Genomic DNA, 23,261 nt, shown 5'->3' on the forward strand with positions numbered 1-23,261 from the left:
GGGGAAAGACTAAAGCATTCACCTGTGAGCTGCCAGGGGCTGAGCGCTCCCCCGGCTGGCGCATCCCTGCAGCGTCCCCGCCTCGGTCGGCCGCACCCGCAGGCTCAGCGCGAGCCAGGTCCCCACCCTCCCCGCCCCGCATCCGGCCGCAAGCTCCTCCCCCCGCGGCCGCGTCCTCCCCGGCGACTGCCTGGCACCTGGCAGAAGCGCGGCGGCCGGGGAAGCGGGAGGCCATCCTCGGACGGCGGCGGGCGGCGGGGGAGGGGCGCGGGCGCACAGATGGGAGCAACTGAGAAGAGCGGCAAGAAGAGCCGGAGGCTGTTTTCTTCGCTGCGGCCGTGGAAGGCAACCCGGCGGCTGTGGCGGACGCGCTCGGCTTCCAAGGCGGCGCAGGGTGAGTGTGGGCGCGGCCGCGGGACCTGTTACCACGAGCGGCGGGCGCCGGCCTCCCGCTGAAGCGGGGCCGCGGTGGCTCCGGCTGCTGCCGTAGGCGGCATCTCCCGCTGGGTTCTCGGCCCCCGGGGCCCGCGGGCGGGGGCCGCGCCGCCTGGACGTCTGGCCCTGCCTGGGCGACCCTCCTCCCTGACCCTCGGCCGCGGGGACTACACCAGTCCCCAAGCTCCCCCGGGACCGCTCGACGACAGTCCCTGCTTCCCCCTCCACCCTTTAAGCGTATCTCCCCTTGGCCCAGGTGGTTGCAGCTTGTTAATTTCCCGCACAAGTCCCTGTCTGTCCGTTTGGCTCTGGACAGAGGGAATCCGGGGTGCCTCTGGAAAACAGTTTGCATCCCCCTCCCCCCAAAACCCGGCCGGCACCTGCAATGCAGTACCCGTTGGGGGATTTAATCCGCACCCAACTATGCCTTGGAGGTCCTCCCCATTGGACCCACCCTCTTTCCAACCCATCTGTTATCTTGTAAGCTCTAGTCACAATTAACTATTTCCCAAACACATTCCACCCTATCCTCACCAGGGCCTTAACTCACATTTATTCAGTCACTGACTCACTGCATTCATTCATTCCATAATTTTTATCGAGCTCCCCTGTGTGTCAGGGCCCAGGATTGAACGAGATAGGCAAGGCCGCAGCTCATGGAACTACTTCTAAAGGGGGAAACAGACGTTACACACGTCAAATAGGTAAAAGTCTCCATTGCAGATTGCTCTGTGTGCTTGGAAGGAATCAAATCGTCTGCTGGGAGAGGAAAAAAGGTAGAGGGGCCCTAGCTTACTTGGGGGGTGGACAGGGAAGGCGTCTCTGTGGCCATGCAATTACAGCTGAGCCTGCAGACTGATTCAGAGTTACTCCAGCATGGAGCCAGGGGAGAGCTTCCTGCCAGAGGCAATAGCAGGTGGAAAGGTTCTCAGTGTGCCTGAGCTAAGCAAGGGGAAAGTGAGGCAGGCAGGGCCTGGGTCAGGGACTGGGTAGTATATGATGAGGAGTTTGGATTTTATTCCAAGTGAGCTGGGAAGCCACTAACATGTTCTGAGCACAGGGACATGACATGATCTGCTGGCTCATTGCCTTCTCTCTATCTGCAGTGGCCATACCTTGGTTTCTCAGCCTGGCCAATTCCTACCCATCCGTTAGGACTAGCACAAATGCATCTCCTGTGTGAAGCCTTTCCTGGGATAGGTGCCACCTGTAACCTGTCTGCTGGTATTTCATCATCCATAGGGCATTTGTCACTGTTCATCTGCTATTATAGATTCCATGTGGGCAGGTTCTCATCCACTTCATCTTTGCATCCCCCACCAGGCTAAGTCAGAGCTGGGTACTTTGTAGATACCTGTCTGCTTGTGTGTGTGTGTGTCTGTCTGTCTGTGTGTCCTATCATGTCCTTTTCGTCTGTTTCCATCATCTGAGGATTCTTCAGAGGCTGACATGCCTTGAGTTCTAAAATGGCCGACCTGAGCCAGGGCAGAAGCTAGACTGCAACAGGGCCGCATCACCCCCATCTCCACCCCAGGGTTGTTACGAAGATTAAATGAATTAATGAGTTAATAATTGTAAAGTGCTGGCACATAGTAAGCATTCTAAAAAGAAATTTGACAAAGAGCAAAAATAATTATCCTTCAAATATTTGTGTTAGAAACAGCACAACTTATTGTGTTAGAAACAAGCTTTTCTATTGTTGATGGTTAGGGAGGCTCTGTGGCTTGGCATTGTCATCTTGCCGGCTTTCAAAGGATGTGTTATTACTTTTAGTGAATGCGCCAATTAAATTCCTTCCACACTGCATCAAGAACTGTTGCGGAAACTTAGTAGGTCTAAAGGCTGACCACCCCTTTTCTTTAGCTTGCCTGAGTAGTTGAATAGATTGGTAATTGCAACAAGTATTCCTTGAGTGATACTTACATGCATACTGTTATTCCAGGTGTTGCGTGAATGTTTTACAAAAGAGGAATAAATGGGTATTCCCACTGCAGTAAATTGGGTTAGAATAAGTTTTTTAGTTTTATAATTTTTAAACCCAGGTGTATACTGTGTACACAACCATCCTCTCTTTTTCTTCTTTGTTCCCATCGTAGAGTTCACCCATGGCTTACCCGGGGCCCATTGCCACGCCACACCTCTCTTTTCTTAGGTAGGATCTTGGCAGATCACTGTATTTCCCTACTTCCCCTTCCCCCCTACAACCTGGAGATGAGGCCATTGTAATGTCTTATGTTATATGATACTTTACAGTTTATGGAGTAGGTCAACTGTAAGGTCTTGTTTAGATCTTAACTAACCTTGGAAGGAGGGAGGACAGATGGTATTTATTTCCCCCATTTTGTAGATGAGGAAAGTGAAGCAAGAGACAGAGTAACTTGCAAGAGGTCATAGGACTGGTGTGTGGCCAATTCAGGCCTGACTACCCACACAGCTTCCTTTCTGCCACATCAGCACAAAATAAACATGTTCCAGTATCTATACTCATGGAGGGAAGAAGTAAAATTAATAAATATTACGCAGTGAATGAAATCCATATCCCAATTTTATTTAATTTTTCTTAAAGGTGGCCTGAATTTCTCATGATGATGTCAGCGTCACTTGGGGCATCTACAATCATATGCTTTGGTGCCAGACAGACGATGATTTGAATCTGCCACTAGTAAGTGGCCCACTAATAAGCTGTGTGATCTTGGGCAGGGTGCTAAATCTTTCTAAAACTCAGTTATCTATCATACGTAAAATAAGGATGATACTCCTATATTATAATGTTCCTGTGATGATTATATGGGTTATTGTATATAAAGTGCTTGGTACATAGTAGCTCACAAGGTGGTGGTTGTTATTTTTATAAATATTAGTCCAGATATTGCACCATATGATCACACCCCAAATATGGAAAGCTTAATGAGTGGCGGGAATAAAACATGGCTGGAAGCTCTTCAGGGGCCGCAATCCCTTCTGGACCAATCAGAAGGCCTTCTACATCAGTATCCTTCTTTCTACCCTCCCTTCCTTTTTTTTTCAGCAGGAGGCTACAGATGAGAAGTAGCATAGCTTCTGGGGACCTCTGGCATCTGTTCAGCTTAATATTGTATCCTGAATATAGAAGACATTCAATAAATATGTTTATTTAGTTATTGGATAATAATGAATGAATGGTTAAGTAATGAATGAATCCTCTGGGATGTATATATTGATTCCTTACTTCCTTGCTAATACTCAGTACTGTCAGAATTTTTTGATGCGTATGAAGTGGTACTGCATGGTGCTTTTATATTGAATTTCCCTGACGAATAATGAAGCTGGAGATCTTTTCACATGAATATTGGCCATGTGTGACCAAGACATGTGTGAACGCTTGTTTATGTTTTTTTTTTTTTCGGTGGTTCATGTTTTTTTTAAAATCTGCTCATAGGAGTTCTTGAAATCTTCTGGATACCAATGATTTACCTGTTTATATGTCCAAGCAACTTAAAAAAATCTAACCATGCAAGCTGTTCTAAATGAACAAGCTGTGTCCAGTAGAAATTAAGCCCCTAAATTGCTTCCAGCTTTTGCAGAGAACCAGATTTACGTCAATATCAAAGCTTTAGGTTATAGAGATGGGAGCGGATAGTTGGTGGAAGTATTTTGTGAGCAGTAGGCTTTCCTAGTCCTTGAAATGATGGTAGAAAACCAGTCCTGAGCTCTTCCCCCCAGAAATAGCCTCCTGCAAACGCTGGTGGGCCGAAGTGCCCTTTCCTGAACTGCAGTTATTCCCTGGGAAGACACAGGTTGGACCTGGAGTCAGTCTCTATCCGCAGGTAGTGCTTTCCAGGACTAGTTACCTGGAGGAAAGGACAGGACACTTGTCAGGTGACCTGTGGTTTATTCTTACTGCCATTTTCTGGCCATATGTCCCTAAAAACAAATCACATTGAATGGAGATAATGGTCACTACCTAGGGATATTGGAAAGATCAAATGATATCATAACTATGAAAGGACCATAAATGCAAAATATATTTGCTAGGCTCTGTGAAGTAGCCAACCCTATGCCGGAGTGGGACCTATTCCCTTTAGGCCCCATACCTTCTCCTACCCTCTCTTCTGCATACAAGTGCCTGATTGTAGAGTAGTAGTTCTCAAGGGTTGTCTCCAGACCAGCAGCAACAGTGTCTCCTGGAACTTGCTAGAAATGCAAATTTTTGGAGCCCACCTCAGAGCTACCAAAGCAGAGACTCTGGAGGTGGGACCCAGCAACCTGTGCTTTACCAAACCCTGCAGTAATTCTGGTGTGTGCTAACCTTTGAGAACCGTTGGCCCTAGTGGGATGTGCAAAGGCTTTAAAGACAGTGAATGTGAGTTTTTCAGTCTTAACTCTCCCATTTGCCAGCTTGTGCGATGAGCAGTTTACTAAGCTCTTGGGCTTCCAAGCTCTCATCAATAGAAGGAAAATGATGTCACTTCCGTCACAGGGGTGTTGTGAGAAGTAAATGACAGGCAGTATCCTGGCTCTGCTACTTTTTTGCTATGTGTCCTTTGGCAAGTCTCCTTTCTTCTTTCTGCCTCATTTTTCTCATCTAAAAAAAACGGACTGGCAAGCGTTAATGTGCACGCATTGCTTACCGTGTGCCAGCCATGGTCCTAAACCTGTGAATATTTTATTTAATTCTTACAATAACCCTGTTTTACAGTCTCTATTTTATGAACGAGAAAACCGAAACACAAAGAGGATAAGTAACGTTTCCAGAGTTACGCAACTAGTAAGCTGGGATCCAAACCCAGGCAGTGTGTTGTGAAAGTCCTCGCTTTAAAGGCCATGCTTGGCAAATAAGTTCTTTAAAAGGATGGTGATGATGATAAGAAGATTTCCTTGCACACAGTGGGTACTCCATGTATTAATTCTCTTCCCCTTGCCTTGTGGCTTGGCTTCATCGGAGCACACCCAGCTTTTCTTATAGTCATGCTGCCCTTCTCTGCGGTGACCCTAATCACAAAGCCCCATCCCCTCCCCAGCCCCCAGTCAGCAGTTTTCTCACTCCAGTTCATCTCGCTTACGGCCACTTGGATGCTCTGAGCAAACCAGACAGGCGTGGCTGGGGGAAGACCGAATGTGGTGGTGCAGGTGAAGTCATTCTCCTGTCACCCCACCCTGGCATGTTTTGGAAATGAATGACTAATCCAGAAGAGAGGGTCCAGGCAAGTTACCGAAAGATCACTGGGTCTGCCCAATTTGAGAAATATCCTCCCAGTCTCTTTTGCTCTCAGATTTCCAAGGGAATATAAAAGCCTTTTTTGCTGAGTTTTTCTTCGGAGTAAAATATACAGCTGGGAAGTTGAACCCACAGTGTTAACAGTAGCGTTTTTTTTCTTTCATTTTTGTTTTGCTAGGACAATGAAGAGCCTTATTCTCTTTCAGTTCAGGGTGTCACTCATTGTTCTTGAAAATTCTCTTTGGTTTTGCTCTCAAGATGGCCTCCCTTGCTGGGCATGACTCACCGGTCTAATGACTCAGAAGTGGCATCCAACAAGACAAGGACTGTGCAGAGCTGTGAAGGGACTTGTGGCCAGTGGAGCCTGCCTGAAGCTTTCCCTAAACCTGGTTATTGAGATGGAGCATCATTTCCATTAATGGATGTTTATAATGGTTGTTGGTACCAGTTTATTGGAAGCATGAGGCAGTGCCTTGTTCTGTTCTGGAAGGCTCCAAGGCTTGAGTCTATCCTTGTCCCTCAGCTGGGTGTGGCCTTGAGGTTTACTGTGGGCAAGACAAGGCTTCTAAGAATTTACCTGACCCTGCTTGGAATGGCCACAAAATCAGCCAGTGTAAGGCTTCTGTAAAATTTGTATCAGGGAAAATAAAGGCTCTTCTTATCTGAAGAGGACTTCAAATCTCTTTCAACTTAATTTTAAAAAACCTATTAAGGATGAATAGAAAGATGAACATCTATGTGACAGAACAAATTTAGCAAAATGTACTTGAAGATGTTTGCCATGCAATTCTTCCAACTCTTTGTATTTTGAAACTTTTCAAAATACAGTGTTGAGTACAATGCAGGTAACCCTAGAAATGATCATACTCTTGTAAGAAAATTGCTTCCTTGTTAACATAAATGGCAGGCTCTCTCCCACTTCCTCACTCCTCCCAGACTTTGTCTTTTTTCCTGGGGAGGCTGCTTGATGAAAAAGGGCCTGGAGTGAGCCTGGCAGGGGGTGAGCTAATCCTTTACACCAGGGCTTTATCTTCTTCCTGATATGTAATTCTCACAATAGCCATATAAACTAGTTATTATTTTCTGCATTTTATGAGGAAACTGAGGTGCAGAGGGGTACACTTGATCCAGGTCAGTAGGTGATAATATTAGTCTTACAGCATTTATGGAGCCCTCCCTTTATGTGTCAGGCTTTGTGCTGTGTACTTTACATGCATTAACTCATTTGAGCCTCATCCTACCCTAGGAGGTAGGTGCCTTCAGTATCTTCATCTTACAGATCAGGAAATAGAGACTTAGAGAGGTGCAGGAACGTATCCCAGCTTACTCTAGGAGCCAGGAAATGGCAGAGCCCATGTTTGAACCTGGTCTCTCCTGCTTTATAGCCCTTGCCCTACTATTCAGACCCAGTCCTCGGCCTAACTCAGGAAATCAGCATACGTTGTAGAAACCTCTTGTTCTGAGACCACAAGCTCTTTGAGGACAGAATGTTTTGTTCAGCACTGTGTCATTCTCAGTCTTCAGAGCAGTGTCTGGCATAATGAATATTTATTGGATGAAAGAGTACACGGGGGCTTCCCTGGTGGCGCAGTGGTTGAGAGTCCGCCTGCCGATGCAGGGGACACGGGTTCGTGCCCCGGTCTGGGAAGATCCCACATGCCGCGGAGCGGCTGGGCCCGTGAGCCATGGCCGCTGAGCCTGCGCGTCCGGAGCCTGTCCTCCGCAACGGGAGAGGCCACGACAGTGAGAGGCCCGCGTAACGCATAAAAAAAAAAAAAAAGAAAGAGTACACGGATGGTGTCTTCTCATCGCCCCCTCCTTCACCCTATCTGCCCCTAAAGGTGCTCCTAACTGGGTACGTTTTGGCTGCCCTGGCCTTGGCCCTTGGAGATGGAGATGCCCATTTCTTTGATGTGGTTTATGGGCTAACATGCCTCATTTGGTGGCCAGTGAAGAGTTCCAATGAAGGCAGATTTTCCTCATTGGCCTTAAGTTGTCAAGGATGCATAAGGATATTATCCACTGTCAAGGAAAGATGGGAACAAAAACAAAATAAAATTTCCCCAAACTTTAAGGGAGTCTTTAAATTGTGGCGGCTAGAAATCAACTCCAGGACCCCTAGTGGCCACGACAGGCTTTCCCTCTATAGCTATATTTGACTCTCGGGCTGCCATAGTGAGCAGGTAAACACTAGCAATTAGTTCTCTTAATGTGCCCAAGTATGTTGATAATTATACTTTACACTTATGTAGAACTTAGTTTACAAAGTACCACCTGTTCTCCCTTTTGATCTTCTGAACAGCCTGGACCACGCACAGGGCACGGATGATTAGCCCCACTTTACAGATGAGGAAACTGGTGCCAGAGAGGTTCAATCACCTGCTGTTCACCACTCAGGTAATAGTGGTAGAGATAGGTCTTCAACCCTCTTTTCTCACCTCCTACTCTGGCAAATTTTCCTTTTCAATATTGTACTTAACCCAGCAATTTCTGGGGATGAGCGCAGGTTGGTGCATTTCTTTTTGTTGCTCTTCTTCCATCTTGGAGGTGAGTGAGGTCCTGGATTGGGTCAGTTAATCATTCTGGATGTCAGTTTACCAGTCTGTATATTGGGGAATAAACACTACCCATCAGTGAGTGCACTTGGAGCAGAGGAAGTTGTGAGGGTTTGGAACTCAAAAAACAATTTCTAAGTGAAGATGTTTGGAAGGGACTGTGATGACGGATTCATTTTCTGTAAAACAAGTTCAATGGCACCTCCCCTGGCCACACTATCTAAAATGGCAGCTCTGTTACCTCATTATCATGCTTCATTCTTCTTCACAGCATTTACTGCCACTTCTTGTATGTTTATATTTGTTTGTTTATGGCCTGTCTGAATCCTCCCACCCAAATGTGATAGCCATGAGAGCAGGGACTTGGTCTGTTTCCTGCACTCTTGAATTGCTAACAGGTGGAGTTGTGCCTGGCACAAATAACCGTTGTTGAGTGAATGAATGAAAGAATGAATCTGAGGTATGTAATGATTGAAAGTAAGTTTGCATTGGATGATTGAAAGATTTGCTTGAGTATTCCTTGCTGTCTAACAGAGAGGGGGTTTGGTCTGGCTTCCATAGATCCATTTCTGTCTCAGCCATCCAGTGGCTTAAGACCAATCACTAAAGCCTTGAGTACCAACTTACACCTGGGTGAACTGGGTTCAATAACCTAGGTCCATTCAGCAGACATAGGTCATTGGATGGCACTGTATGCCTCTGCATTGTAACAGCCGGTGAGTGGCTTGAGGACTGGGGTTGGTTCCCATCACTGTTCTGTCCGCGGTACTTAGCATAGAGCCTGGTCCACAGAGAGGTAAAAGAAGTGTTTGCTGAATGAATGAATATGTAAGAGGAAACAAGCACAGGGCTCTTAATCCCCCTCCAAAGTGAAGGTCTCCATTTGAGAATAAGCTTGGTGCACGGCACACGTGGTCCTCTTTCAACTTGAATCAAATCTCTCCAGAGACAAGGAGGCACTAAACAGTTGATTCCCTAACCTACTGCAAGGAAAGGCAAGCCTAGGCTCCAGATCCAGTTCCATGCCATGTTTTGGAATTTGTGTTTACGTCTGTCTTCATTCCCCATCCTTTCTGCTCCAGCATAAGCAAAATTATAACCCCTGCACACTGACTTGCATGCAATTATCAGAGCCCGGTGCTCCTCGGCTGAGGGACTTCTCCCCCAAGACCGCTGACTGAATGACAAATCCAAAGTCAGGGTTGCAGAACCAGCCAGACTTTCCTGCTCCTTTGCAGCAGAGGGAGGAAGGAGAGAATGAAAGATTCTGAAAATAAAGGTAAGGGGCCGACTGCAGAGGGGAGGTAAAAGAGGCTAGGGATAAGATGTCACTCCATGGACACGTTTAGTGTATATTAAATGGCTGATTTAAAATTAGTGTGCATATATTATTTAAAAATTCTAGTATATAATAATAAACGTGACTTTTAAAAATAACTGATTTCTGGTTTCCAAATATTGTCATTCAGGTTTCCATTTTTGTGCTACTAAATATAACATTTTTGCATTCTTCATTTAATCTTGGCTGAATAACACATATTTACATTTCACAGACTTCCTTATAATAGTTCCCTTTTATTTTGCAAGCGTTCAGAATACTTAATTAATATATAGGTTTCTGGTGCATTATTGGAATTGCAATATCTGAAATACTTCGGACTTTTACAGTTTGGGTTCTTAAGAAAAATGTAGAGGGAGAAGCCTTTAATGAACATTCACCTTTTCGGGAGGATCCAATGGGGAGCCGTCACTGACCTTCAGAAGTGTTTATCTTGCAGAGAGATATTCAGATGCAAACTCCCCCCGCTCTGCTAGCTTCCATCCCCTAGATCCCTGGTAACAAGCCCCCTTCGCATCCCCCCCCCCCCCCGCCCCGCTCTCGCCCCCTCCCCCCCAACCCCCGGCCAGTTCCGCTTGAGGCATGGGGGAGGAGAGAAACGGATTTAAATGAAAACTCAGGAAAGGTCAGGTCTCTCAAATGAGCCAGCCAAATAAATATTAAGTTCAACAACAAGGATTCTGGAGGATTCTGGGGTTTCAAATTCCGAGGGTCCTTAACATTTTCTGCCGCAGATGGGGGAGGAGCGATAGATCCCAAGGCTCGGGAGGCTACACGCGTTCCCCAATCCTGTTTCCAGGAAGGAGCCCTTCCGTGGTGTTGCGTAGGTGCGGCTCCTGGTCCTGCCGCAGGAGGAAGGCGCAGGGCGGCTGGGCTCCCGGGAAAGCTCCGGGGCAGCCGCCCAATCTCCGAGTAGCCTGGCCCAGCCCCTGCCTCCCCCCAGCTAATTTTAGGGTTTGCCCGCCCCCCTTTTCCCCAGCAGGCGTTCGCTGATCTCACCTCAAGCCTCTCTGCAGCAAGTTCCACCCCTCCCTCTCCTCCCAGCACGCTCTGCTTTAAGGAGGCCCCAGCACTTTGCCCTTGGGCTTGGGTGCTCAGGTGGAGGCTGGCACACAGCGCCGGAGCAGGTTGCTCACGCCCACCGACCCTCCGCAACACCGGAGCTGGGTGGTTTTCCTCATTGGTGAGACCGCCCAGGCCCCAAGCCTTCTCCTAACTGCACGCAGGGCCGCCCGCTTGGCCTTCACCAGCCCAGTCCTCAGGCACACTCTCTGGCAAGTTATAAGATTCTCATCTTGTAATGGACAGTGATGTTTATTCCATATTAAAAACAAACAAAAAGCAACCAACCAAACAAAACCACACACAGCCTGATGCCGGTAGGAAGGCTGGTATTTTAATCTATCACGCTGCTTGTGATGAAGGCTCTTAAGCAATTTCACTTACTATAACTGAGGCTTTAAAAGGGTCTGGGGTAGCTGGTGTCGGTTCCACATAGCGATCTCTGCGGTTTTGATGTTTAAATTTTGATTAAACAGCCTTAGCGAGGAGGAAAACAGATTTGCATGGCCCTGGTAAATGCAAAGGGTGCCTGTCTACTGCTGTTTCTAAGCCAAGCTCTCATGGACAAATAAAACCTGTGTCTGTGTAATCAGAATATTTTAAATAAACTCAGGGAGAATGTTGGCCTTTCCTGTGTCGTTTTCAGTAGCTGGAGAAAAGGTTTCTGGAAAGAAAAAAATGTGCTTATGTGCCATGTCATGCTAGGCCAGGGGCATGGTTTAGAAAAAGTTAAGACTGCCTGAGCTGGAGGCTCATGTTAGGTTAATATTCACCACCATTTGGAATTGAAACACTCCCAGTTTCTCAGTGTATCAGGCAGGATGCTTTAGGCTTCAAATGCCCAGCTGCTTTTTTAGGGGAGTTGGTATTTAGAATTTTTGTTTCACTTTGTTTTGGAAGGAGTCTTGGTTGGAAGTCAGGATGGTTAGGTTCTGGCTTGTTTTGCCACTAACTCATTGGTGACCTAGCACAATACCCATGATTTTTTCGGACCTGTTTCCTTATCTCTAAAATGGATAACTGTTAGACCAGATCACTGTTCTACAGATTGTGGGTGGTAAGAAAGCAATTCAGTGAGTCTCAAGCAACCTTTTAGAAAGATGAAATAGAACAGAAAATGTCAGAAACCATTGCATATGGTAAGTGTAAATAATTGTTTCCTGTAACTTCTGTTTTAGATGTTTATGTTTGTTTATGTATGTAGATATGGGCTGTATTGATGTCAGATCAGTTTCTCACTGTGAATCCCAGTCAAAAGAGTTTGAGAAACACTGAAATCAATCACAGCTTCCTAGTTTGTCAAGGAGTCTATGAAATGCAGTCCATTTTTGTTTATGTATGTTGAGAATGTCAGTAGTTTTCCTCAGAATTTCCAAGGGGTCTAAGACCCCAAATAGGTTATGAATTATTGTGTTTCCCCCAAGGCCCTTCTAAGCTAACCTCTTAGGGATCAAAGAATCCTTTCAGGGCTGGGAGATGGGCATGTGTTGACAGGACCAGCTGAGTGTGAGATGTGAGGTGGGGTGTGTGAGCATGTTGAAGAGAACGTGTGACCGTGGTACCTATACCATGAGACCTATTTGTAGGTTCCAAAGTGCCAGGTTCCAAAGTGCCAGATACTTGTGTGAAACACAAATATCTACAAATTAGAGTCTTCGTGCTGAAAAGTGCCACAGGAAAACTATTAAAATGTTGTGCATTGTTTAGAAGTCAACTCTCCTTGAAAACAAGAACCAGGTAAAATTTTAAGAGGTTGACAGGGACAAATAAAGCATCAGGCTGTTGGTAGGCAAAAACTGAATTTTTATAAGCTACCATCACATGACTAGTGTTCTGTAAATGTTAACTGTGGTTTAATAAATGCCTTTCTTTCTTTTTTCTCTTTTTAGTACATCTTGTCTTAAGACAGTCCAGTGAGGCTTTTAAACACAAAAGGCATTGTATAACATTTACCCAGCATATCTCAAAATGCTTTGCAAACCAGGAAAAAAAAATTCTGTATGAGGCAACTCAGAATAAAACAGTTGAATGAGTTAATAAGTAGGTATTGGCAAGCATGACAGCTAATTATAATAATAACAGCCATAGCTCCTATTTAATGAACAAGTAGTATGTGAAAAGCTCTTTTCAAGGAACTTTACACATTGTCACAGCACTGCAAGCTTGGGGGTATTTTACATGTAAAGAAATGGATTAAGAACTTTTTACAGGGCACATAGCTAGTAAGTGGCAGAGCCGGGATTCAAACCCAGGTCATTTTACCTTCAAAACCATTCACGTGGTAGGCAAGGGCTTTGAGAATAAGTAGCGTGGGAAAATTGCAGAGTTTTTAGTAAAATTTTCAACATCATTTATTGCTAGAATTAATTTACTTATTATAAAAAGGGAAATGTGAAGTATAGAAAATGATGGCTTTTGTGTATTTTTCTAGATTGTGTTTATTTGGAAAATAGGCATTTTAACTCTAAGTTCAGCTGCAAATTTTCCTTTTATTTTGTAAGTTCTCTCTTTTATGCAGCAAGGTTTTAGAAGCAGAGATACGAAAGAATAGGAGTGGAGAGTTTGAAGGTTTGGGTGGAAACATTTTTTTTTTCCCTACAACAGTTTAGGGCAAATAGTTCTCTTTTCAGTTTTTCTATGTTTTATTTCAAAATAACAAACATGACATTTTGTGACCAAATAAAGTTATGCATAACATTTTAACATGGTAAAACTAGGATTAGAGCGCACTGATTCCTGAAAGAATCTGATTTTTTCCTGAAAGTTATTACAGAATCTGATTGGGAGTTTGAATATGGTCAGATCCAGACTTTTAAACCCTAAATATTTAAAACACTATGGTGTACATCCCCCAATCTGTAATTCAAAATGAAGTAAGTGCAAGGAAATCCAAAAATGTTGTGTGTTTTTTTTTTTTTTTTTTTTTAACAACCATGACTACCTTTAGAGAAGACTCAGATTCTTTCAAGAATTTGTGCTTGCTGCTTGGGACTGCATAGGTCAGGCAAACGATGTGTATTGGTTGGGGTGATCTGTAAATGGCTGAGTGAGTTCTCAGCTTTCACGGCTACCATGAGATAGAGCTGGGTTTAGAGCCTGGACTATGCCATTGCTTCTCAAATGGACACAATACTGCTTCCTGTGGAACATACTAGAAATATGCAAGGGGCTGTAGCATCATTCACTGGGAAATGATAGATGTCCTGCAATGTTCCGGACTGTTCCATTTAATGATGAATTTAATTATCTCTTGTCCTGTGCAACTTTCAGATGTTTTGCTGAAGACATAAGTGTAAACCCTCTATACTTTTCTGAGCCTAGAATATAAGTTGGTATTACATATACACTGAAGTTTCTGGGATTAAAAATGTTGTGTAAAGCAAGGAAAGATTACACTTAATTTTGTTTGGAAAAATCACTTACCCAAAGCGTCAATTGGTTTGAGACATCAAAACGACACACTTGTCTCATTCAATCTATGTACCTGTACATGTATCTGACTATTAATGTCATCTAATATAGTCTTAGAGTATTTGCATATTGAAATCCATATTGTTTTGCTATATTTATTAACTTTTCTTTCCTTTCTCTTTTACATTGTTGTTGGTATGTGTGGTATAGTTATTGTTGTTTAATTGTGTGTTAGGTAGGATATTTTATCTTTAAATTTCATTTTGAGATACTAAACAAGGAAATACAAAATATTTTTTTATTTGTATATATATATGTGTTAGAGTATACAAAATGACTTTATTTTTACCTCTTTAATAATTTAAAAGAATTTCAGCCAACATCAAAACTTTTGGAGATTATATATTCAATTCTATAATTCTGGTTCCTTTAATAAAATTAGGACAATCTACAACAAGATTGAGGTGAACATAAACTGCCCTCTTTAAGGGCAGAAATACTGGGATATAGGTGTTATAAATCTAAAAAATGATGTCACTGGTAATATATATTTATGCTACTGTAACTGGCATTTTAAAATTTCATTTTCTAATTGTTTGCTGTTAGAATATAGTAATATAGTTGATTTTTATTTGTTGACCTTATTTCGGTGACCTTCCTAAATTAACTTATTAAATAGTTTTTAGATTTTTGTAGGTATTTGGTTTTCTATAAATAAAGACAGTTGTATTTCTTTTTTTTTTTTTTAACATCTTTATTGGAGTATAACTGCTCCACAGTGGTGTGTCAGTTTCTGCCCTGCAACAAAGTGAATCAGCTATACATATACATATATCCCCATATCTCCTCCCTCTTGTGTCTCCCTCCCACCCTCACTATCCCACCCTTCCAGGTGGTCACAAAGCACCGAGCTGATGTCCCTGTGCTACGTGGCTGCTTCCCACTAGCTATCTATTTTACATTTGGTAGTGTATATATGTCCATGCCACTCTCTCACTTCGTCCCAGCTTACCCTTCCCACTCTCCATGTTCTCAAGTCCATTCTCTACGTCTGCATCTTTATTCCTGTCCTGCCCCTAGGTTGTTCAGAACCATTTTTTTTTTTTAGATTTCATATATATGTGTTAGTATATGGTATTTGTTTTTCTCTTTCTGACTTACTTCACCCTGTATGACAGCCTCTAGGTCCATCCACCTCACTACAAATAACTCAATTTCATTTCTTTTTATGGCTGAGTAATATTCCATTGTATATATGTGCCACATCTTCTTTATCCATTCATCTGTCGATGGACACTTAGGTTGCTTCCATGTCCTGGCTATTGTAGAGCTGCAGTGAACATTGTGGTACATGACTCTTATTGAATTATGGTTTTCTCAGGGTATATGCCCAGTATTGGGATTGCTGGGTTGTATGGTAGTTCTATTTTTAGTTTTTTAAGGAACCTCCATACTGTTCTCGAAGGTGGCTGTATCAATTTAAACTCCCACCAACAGTGCAAGAGGATTCCCTTTTCTCCACACCCTCTCCAGCATTTATTGTTTGTAGTTTTTTTGATGATGGCCATTCTGACTGGTGTGAGGTGATACCTCATTGTAGTTCTGATTTGCGTTTCTCTAATAATTAGTGATGTGGAGCATCCTTTCATGTGTTTGTTTGCAATCTGTATATGTTCTTTGGAGAAATGTCTATTTAGGTCTTCTGCCCATTTTTGGATTGGGTTGTTTGTTTTTTTAATATTGAGCTACATGAGCTACTTGTAAATTTTGGAGATTAATCCTTTGTCAGTTGCTTCATTTGCGAATATTTTCTCCCATTCTGAGGGTTGTCTTTTTGTCTTGTTTATGGTTTCCTTTGCTGTGCAAAAGCTTTTAAGTTTCATGAGGTCCCATTTGTTTATTTTTGTTTTTATTTCCATTTCTCTAGGAGGTGGGTCAAAAAGGATCTTGCTGTGATTTATGTCATAGAGTGTTCTGCCTGTGCTTTTCTCTAAGAGTTTTATAGTGTCTGGCCTTACGTTTAGGTCTTTAATCCATTTTGAGTTTATTTTTGTGTATGGTGTTAGGGAGTATTCTAATTTCATTCTTTTACATGTAGCTGTCCAGTTTTCCCAGCACCACTTATTAGGTCTTTAATCCATTTTGAGTTTATTTTTGTGTATGGTGTTAGGGAGTATTCTAATTTCATTCTTTTACATGTAGCTGTCCAGTTTTCCCAGCACCACTTATTGTTTTTTCTCCATTCTATATTCTTGCTCCTTTATCAAAAATAAGGTGACCATATGTGCATGGGTTTATCTCTGGGCTTTCTATCCTGTTCCAATCATTTATATTTCTGTTTTTGTGCCAATACCATACTGTCTTGATTACTGTAGCTTTGCAGTATTGTCTGAAATTCAGGAACATGATTCCTCCAGCTCCGTTTTTCTTTCTCAAGATTGCTTTGGCTATTCGGGGTCTTTTGTGTTTCTATACAAAATGTGAAATTTTTTGTTCTAGTTCTGTGAAAAATGCCATTGGTAGTTTGATAGGGATTGCACTGAATCTCTAGATTGCTTTGGGTAGCATAGTCATTTTCACAATGTTGATTCTTCCAATCCAAGAACATGGTATAACTCTCCATCTATTTGTATCATCTTTAATTTCTTTCATCAGTGTCTTATAGTTTTCTGCATACAGATCTTTTGTCTCCTTAGGTAGGTTTATTCCTAGGTATGTTATTCTTTTTGTTGCAGTCATAAATGTGAGTGTTTCCTTAATTTCTCATTCAGATTTTTCATCATTAGTGTATAGGAATGCAAGAGATTTTTGTGTATTAATTTTGTATCCTGCTACTTTACCAAATTCATTAATTAGCTCTAGTAGTTTTCTGGTAGCATCTTTAGGATTCTCTACGTATAGTATCATGTCATCTGCAAACAGTGCCAGCTTTACTTCTTCTTTTTCGATTTGGATCCCTTTTATTTCTTTTTCTTCTCTGATTGATGTGGCTAAAACTTCCAAAACTATGTTGAATAATAGTGGTGAGAGTGGACAACCTTATTTTATTCCTGATCTTAGAGGAAATGGTTTCAGTTTTTCACCATTGAGACCAATGTTGGCTGTGGGTTTGTCATATATGGCCTTTATTATGTTGAAGTAAGTTCCCTCTATGCCTCGTCTCTGGAGGGTTTTTATCATAAATGGGTGTTGAATTATGTTGAAAGCTTTTTCTGCATCTATTAAGATGATCATATGGTTTTTCTCCTTCAACTTGTTAATCTGGTTTATCACATTGTTTGATTTGCATGTATTGAAGAATCCTTGCATTCCTGGGATAAACCCCACTTGATCATGGTGTGTAATCCTTTTCATGTGCTGTTGGATTCTCTTTGCTACTATTTTGTTGAGGATTTTTGCATCTATGTTCATCAGTAATATTGGCCTGTAGTTTTCTTTCTTTGTGACATCTTTCTCTGGTTTTGGTATTAGGGTAATAGTAGCCCCGTAGAGTGAGTTTGGCAGTGTTCCTCCCTCTGCTATATTTTGGAAGAGTTTGAGAAGGGTAGGTGTTATGTCTTCTCTAAATATTTGATAGAATTCGCCTCTGAAGTCATCTGGTCCTGGGCTTTTGTTTGTTGGAAAATTTTTAATCACAGTCTTAATATCAGTGCTTGTGATTGGTGTGTTTATATTTTCTATTTCTTCCTGGTTCAGTCTCAGAAGATTGTGCTTTTCTAAGAATTTGTCCATTTCTTCCAGGCTGTCCATTTTATTGGCATGTAGTTGCTTGTAGTAATCTCTCATGATCCTTTGTATTTCTGCAGTGTCAGTTGTTACTTCTTTTTCATTTCTAAATCTATTGATTTGAGTCTTCTGCCTTCTTGATGAATCTGGCTAATGGTTTATCAATTTTGTTTATCTTCTCAAAGAACCAACTTTTAGTTTTATTGATCTTTGCTATTGTTTCCTTCATTTCTTTTTCATTTACTTCTGATCTGATCATTATGATTTCTTTCCTTCTGCTAACTTTAGGGTTTTTTTGTTCTTCGTTCTCTAATTGCTTTAGGTATAAGGTGAGGTTGTTTTTCTGAGTTGTTTCTTGTTTCTTGAGGTAGGATTGTATTGCTATAAAATTCCCTGTTAGTACTGCTTTTGCTGCATCCCATAGGTTTTGGGTCATCATTGTCATATGTTTCTAGGTTTTTTTTTTTTTTTTTTTTTTTTTGTGGTATGCGGGCCTCTCACTGCTATGGCCTCTCCATTGCGGAGCACAGGCTCTGGACGCACAGGCTCAGCGGCCATGGCTCACGGGTGCAGCCGCTCCATGGCATGTGGGATCCTCCCGGACCGGGGCACAAACCCATGTCCCCTGCATCGGCAGGTGGACTCTCAACCACTGTGCCACCAGGGAAACCCCTCTAGGTATTTTTTGATTTCCTCTTTGATTTCTTCAGTGATCTCTTCGTTATTAAGTAGTGTATTGTTTAGCCTCCATGTGTTTGTATTTTTTACAGATTTTCCCCTGTAATTGATATCTAGTCTCATAGCATTGTGGATGGAAAAGGTGCTTGATACAATTTCAATTTTCTTAAATTTACCAATGCTTGATTTGTGACCCAAGATATGATCTATCCTGGAGAATGTTCCATGAGCACTTGAGAAAAAACTGTATTCTGTTATTTTTGGATGCATGTTCTATAAATATCAATTAAGTCCATCCTGTTTAATGTATCATTTAAAGCTTGTGTTTCCTTATTTATTTTCATTTTGGATGATCTGTCCATTGGTGAAAGTTGGGTTTTAAAGTCCCCTACTATGATTGTGTTACTGTCGATTTCCCTTTTTATGGCTGTTAGCATTTGCCTTATGTATTGTGGTGCTCCTATGTTGGGTGTATAAATATTTACAATTGATATATCTTCTTCTTGGATTGATTCCTTGATCATTATGTAGTGTCCTTCTTTGTCTCTTGTAATAGTCTTTATTTTAAAGTCTATTTTGTCTGATATGAGACTTGCTACTCCAGCTTTCTTTTGATTTCCATTTGCATGGACTATCTTTTTCCATCCCCTCACTTTCAGTCTGTATTTGTCCCTACATCTGAAGTTGGTCTCTTGTAGACAGCATATATATTGTTTTTGTATCCATTCAGCCAGTCTGTGTCTTTTGGTTGGAGCATTTAATCTGTTTACATTTAAGGTAGTTATCAATACGTATGTTCCTATTACCATTTTGTTGATTGTTTTGGGTTTGTTATTGTAGGTGTTTTCCATCTCTTGTGTTTCCTGCCTAGAGAAGTTCCTTTAGCATTTGTTGTAAGGCTGGTTGGGTGGTGCTGAATTCTTCTAGATTTTGCTTGTCTGTAAGGGTTTTAATTTCTCTGTCAAATCTGAATGAGATCCTTGCTGGGTAGAGTAATCTTGGATGTAGGTTTTTCCCTTTCATCACTTTAAATATGTCCTGCCACTTCCTTCTGCCTTACAGAGTTTCTGCTGAAAGATCAGCTGTTAACCTTATGGGGATTCCCTTGTATGTTATTTGTTGTTTTTCTCTTGCTGCTTTTAAAATTTTTTCTTTGTATTTAATTTTTGATAGTTTGATTAAAGTGTGTCTTGCCGTGTTTCTCCTTGGATTTATCCTGTATGGGACTCTCTGCTCTTCCTGGACTTGATTGAATCTTTCCTTTCCCATATTAGGGAAGTTTTCAAGTATAATCTATTCAAATATTTTCTCAGTCCCTTTCTTTTTCTCTTCTTCTTCTGGGACCCCTATAATTCGAATGTTGGTGCATTAAATGTTGTCCCAGGGGTCTTTGAGACTGTCCTCAATTCTTTTCATTCTTTTTTCCTATTCTGTTCTGCGGTAGTTATTTCCACTTTTTTATCTTCCAGGTCACTTATCTGTTCTTCTGACTCAGTTATTATGCTATTGATTCCTTCTAGAGAAGTTTTAATCGCATTTATTGTGTTTTTCATCATTGGTTGTTTGCTCTTTAGTTCTTCTAGGTCCTCGTTAAACGTTTCTTTTATTTTCTGCATTCTGTTTCCAAGATTTTGGATCATCTTTACTGTCATTACTCTGAATTCTTTTTCAGGTAGACTGCCTATTTCCTCTACATTTGTTTGGTGTGATGGGTTTTTACCTTGCTCCTTCATCTGCTGTGTGTTTCTGTGTCTTCTCATTTTGCCTAACTTACTGTGTTTGGGGTCTCCTTTTTGCAGGCTTCAGTTTCATAGTTCCCATTGTTTTTGGTGTCTCTCCCCAGTGGCAAAGGTTGGTTCAGTGGGTTGGGTAGCCTTCTGGTGGAGGGGACTGGTGCCTGTGTTCTGGTGGATGAGGCTGGATCTTGTCTTTCTGGTGGGCAGGACCACGTCCAGTGGTGTGTTTTGGGGTGCCTGTGACCTTATCATGACTTCAGGCAGCCTCTCTGCTAATGGGTGGGGTTGTGTTCTTGTCTTCCTAGTTGTTTGGCATAGGGTGTCCAGCACTGTAGCTTGCTGGTCATTGAGTGGAGCTGGGTCTTAGCGTTGAGATGGAGATCTCTGGGAGTGCTTTTGCTGTTTGGTATTAAGTTGAGCTGGGAGGTCTCTTGTGGACCAATGTCCTGAACTTGGCTCTCCCACCTCAGAGGCACTGACAGGTCTGACACCTGGCTGGAACACCAAGACCCTGTCAGCCACACGGCTCAGAAGAAAAGGGAGAAAAAAATAAATGAAATGAAATATTATTAAAATAAAAAATTTATTAAAAATTAAAAAAAAAAAAGTAGGGCTTCCCTGGTGGCGCAGTGGTTGAGAGTCCGCCTGCCGATGCAGGGGAAACGGGTTCGTGCCCCGGTCTGGGAAGATCACACATGCCGCGGAGCGGCTGGGCCCGTGAGCCATGGCTGCTGAGCCTGTGCATCCGGAGCCTGTGCTCCGCAACGGGAGAGGCCACAACAGTGAGAGGCCCGCGTACCGCAAAAAAAAAAAGTAATAAAAGTAAATAAAAAGAAAAACGGACAGAGAGAACGCTAGGATAAATGGTAAAAGCAAACCTATACAGACAAAATCACACAAAAAGCATACACGTACATGCTCACAAAAAGAAAAGAAGGAAAAAATATATATTTTTTGGGAAGTCTGAGGCCTTCTGCCAGCATTCAGTAGTTCTGTAGGAGTTGTTCCACATGTAGATGTATTTCTGATGTATTTGTGGGGAAGAAGGTGATCTCCATGTCTTACTCCTCCACTATCTTGAAAGTTCTTTAGTATTCTTTATAAAACCTATTTTCATTGAAGGCTATCAGTTTTCCTCTAAGCATGCTTTAGCTGCCTCCTGCAGGTTTTGTTATGTCATATTTTAATTGTCATTTAGTTTAAGTTATAATTTCCATTGTGATTTTTTGGACACAGAGTCATGTAGAAATGTACTTCTGAATATCTAAGCAGTTGGTGGAGTTTCTAGTTATCTTTTTGCTCTTTGTTTCTAGTTTAATTTTACTGTGGTCAGAGAATATAGTTTGTTTTATTTTTTTAATTTTATTTTTATTATTAAAAAAATTTTTATTTTAGATTGGAGTACAGTTGATTAACAATGTTGTGTTAGTTTCAGGTGTACAACAGAGTGATTCAGTTATACATATACATGCATCTATTCTTTTTCAAATTCTTTTCCCGTTTAGGTTATTACAGAGTATTGAGCAGAGTTCCCCATGCTATACAGTAGGTCCTTGTTGGTTATATATTTTAAATATAGCAGTGTGTACACGGCAGTCCCAAACTCCCAATCTATCCCTCCCCCCACTTTCCCCCTGATAACCACATTTGTCCTCTAATAAGTCTGTTAGTCTGTTTCTGTTTTGTAAATAAGTTTGTTTGTATCATTTTACTTAGACTCTGCATATAAATGATGTCATATGATATTTGTCTTTCTCTGCCTGACTTACTTCAGTTAGTATGATAATCTCCAGGTCCATTCATGTTGCTGCAAGTGGCATTATTTCATTCTTTTTAATGGCTGAGTAATATTCCATTGTATGTTTGTACCACACCTTCTTTATCCATTTATCTGTCGATGGACATTTAGGTTGCTTCCATGTCTTGGCTCTTGTAAACAGTGCTCCAGTGAACATTGAGGTGCATGTATCCTTTCAAACCATGTTTTTCTTCAGATATATGCCCAGCAGTGGGATTACTGGATCGTATGGTAGCTCTGTTTTTAGTTTCTTAGGGAACCTCTATACTGTTCTCCATAGTGGCTGTACCAGTTTACATTCTCACCACCAGTGTAGGAGGGCTCCCTTTTCTCCACACCCTCTTCAGCATTTATTGTTTGTAGACTTTTTGATGATGGCTTTTCTGACTGGTGTGAGGTGATATCTCATTGTAGTTTTGATTTGCATTTCTCTAATAATTAGCAATGTTGAGCTTTTTTTCATCTGCCTCTTGGCCAAGTATATGGCTTCTTTGGAGAAACGTCTCTTTAAGTCTTCTCATTTTTTGATTGGGTTGGTTTTTTTTTTTTTTTTGATAATGAGCTGCATAAGCTGTTTGTAAAATTTGGAGATAAATCCCTTGTCAGTCACATCATTTGCAAATAGTTTCTCCTATTCTGTGGGTTGTCTTTTCGTTTTGTTTATGGTTTCCTTTGCTGTTCAAAACGTTTGAGTTTAATTAGGTCCCATTTGTTTATTTTTGTTTTTATTTCCATTACAGTAAGAGACAGATCGAAAAAGATATTGCTGTGATTTATGTCAAAGAGTGTTCCGCCTGTATTTTCCTATAAGTGTTGCATAGTATCTTACATTTAGTATTTTACATTTAGTCTTACATTTAGGTCTTTAATCCATTTTGAGTTTGTTTTTGTGTATGGTGTTAAAAAATGTTCTAATTTATTTTTTCACATGTAGCTGTCCAGTTTTCCCAGCACCATTTATTGAAGAGACTGTCTTTTCTCCATTGTATAGTCATGCCTCCTTTTTCATAGATTAATTGACCATAGGTGTGTGGGTTTATTTCTGGGCTTTTTATCATGTTCCATTGATTTATATGTCCGTTTTTATGATAGTACCATACTGTTTTGATGACTGTAGCTTTGCAGTATAGTCTGAAATCAGGGAGACTGATTCCTCCAGCTCTGTTTTTCTTTCTCAAGATTGCTTTGACTATTTGGGGTCTTTTGTTTCTCCATACAAATTTAATTAATTTATTCATTTTTGGCTGTGTTGGGTCTTTGTTTCTGCTTGCAGACTTTCTCTGGTCATGGCGAGTGGGGGCTACTCTTCCTTGTGGTGTGCAGA

General features: G+C 41.7%; 1 protein-coding gene across 1 annotated transcript in view; it reads left to right on the forward strand.

Moving 5' to 3' along the window:
* The first annotated feature begins 267 nt into the window (after positions 1-267).
* DNAJC6 (DnaJ heat shock protein family (Hsp40) member C6) overlaps positions 268-23,261 on the forward strand; it is a 152,417-nt gene continuing 129,423 nt past the window's right edge. Inside the window, exon 1 of the mRNA XM_065875317.1 lies at positions 268-394. Within this exon, the coding sequence (XP_065731389.1) occupies positions 280-394 (115 nt within the window). The 5' untranslated portion in view covers positions 268-279. The remainder of the gene's footprint in view (positions 395-23,261) is intronic.

This window comes from Phocoena phocoena, chromosome 1, assembly GCF_963924675.1.
Source record: "Phocoena phocoena chromosome 1, mPhoPho1.1, whole genome shotgun sequence".
NCBI classification, from domain to species: domain Eukaryota; kingdom Metazoa; phylum Chordata; class Mammalia; order Artiodactyla; family Phocoenidae; genus Phocoena; species Phocoena phocoena.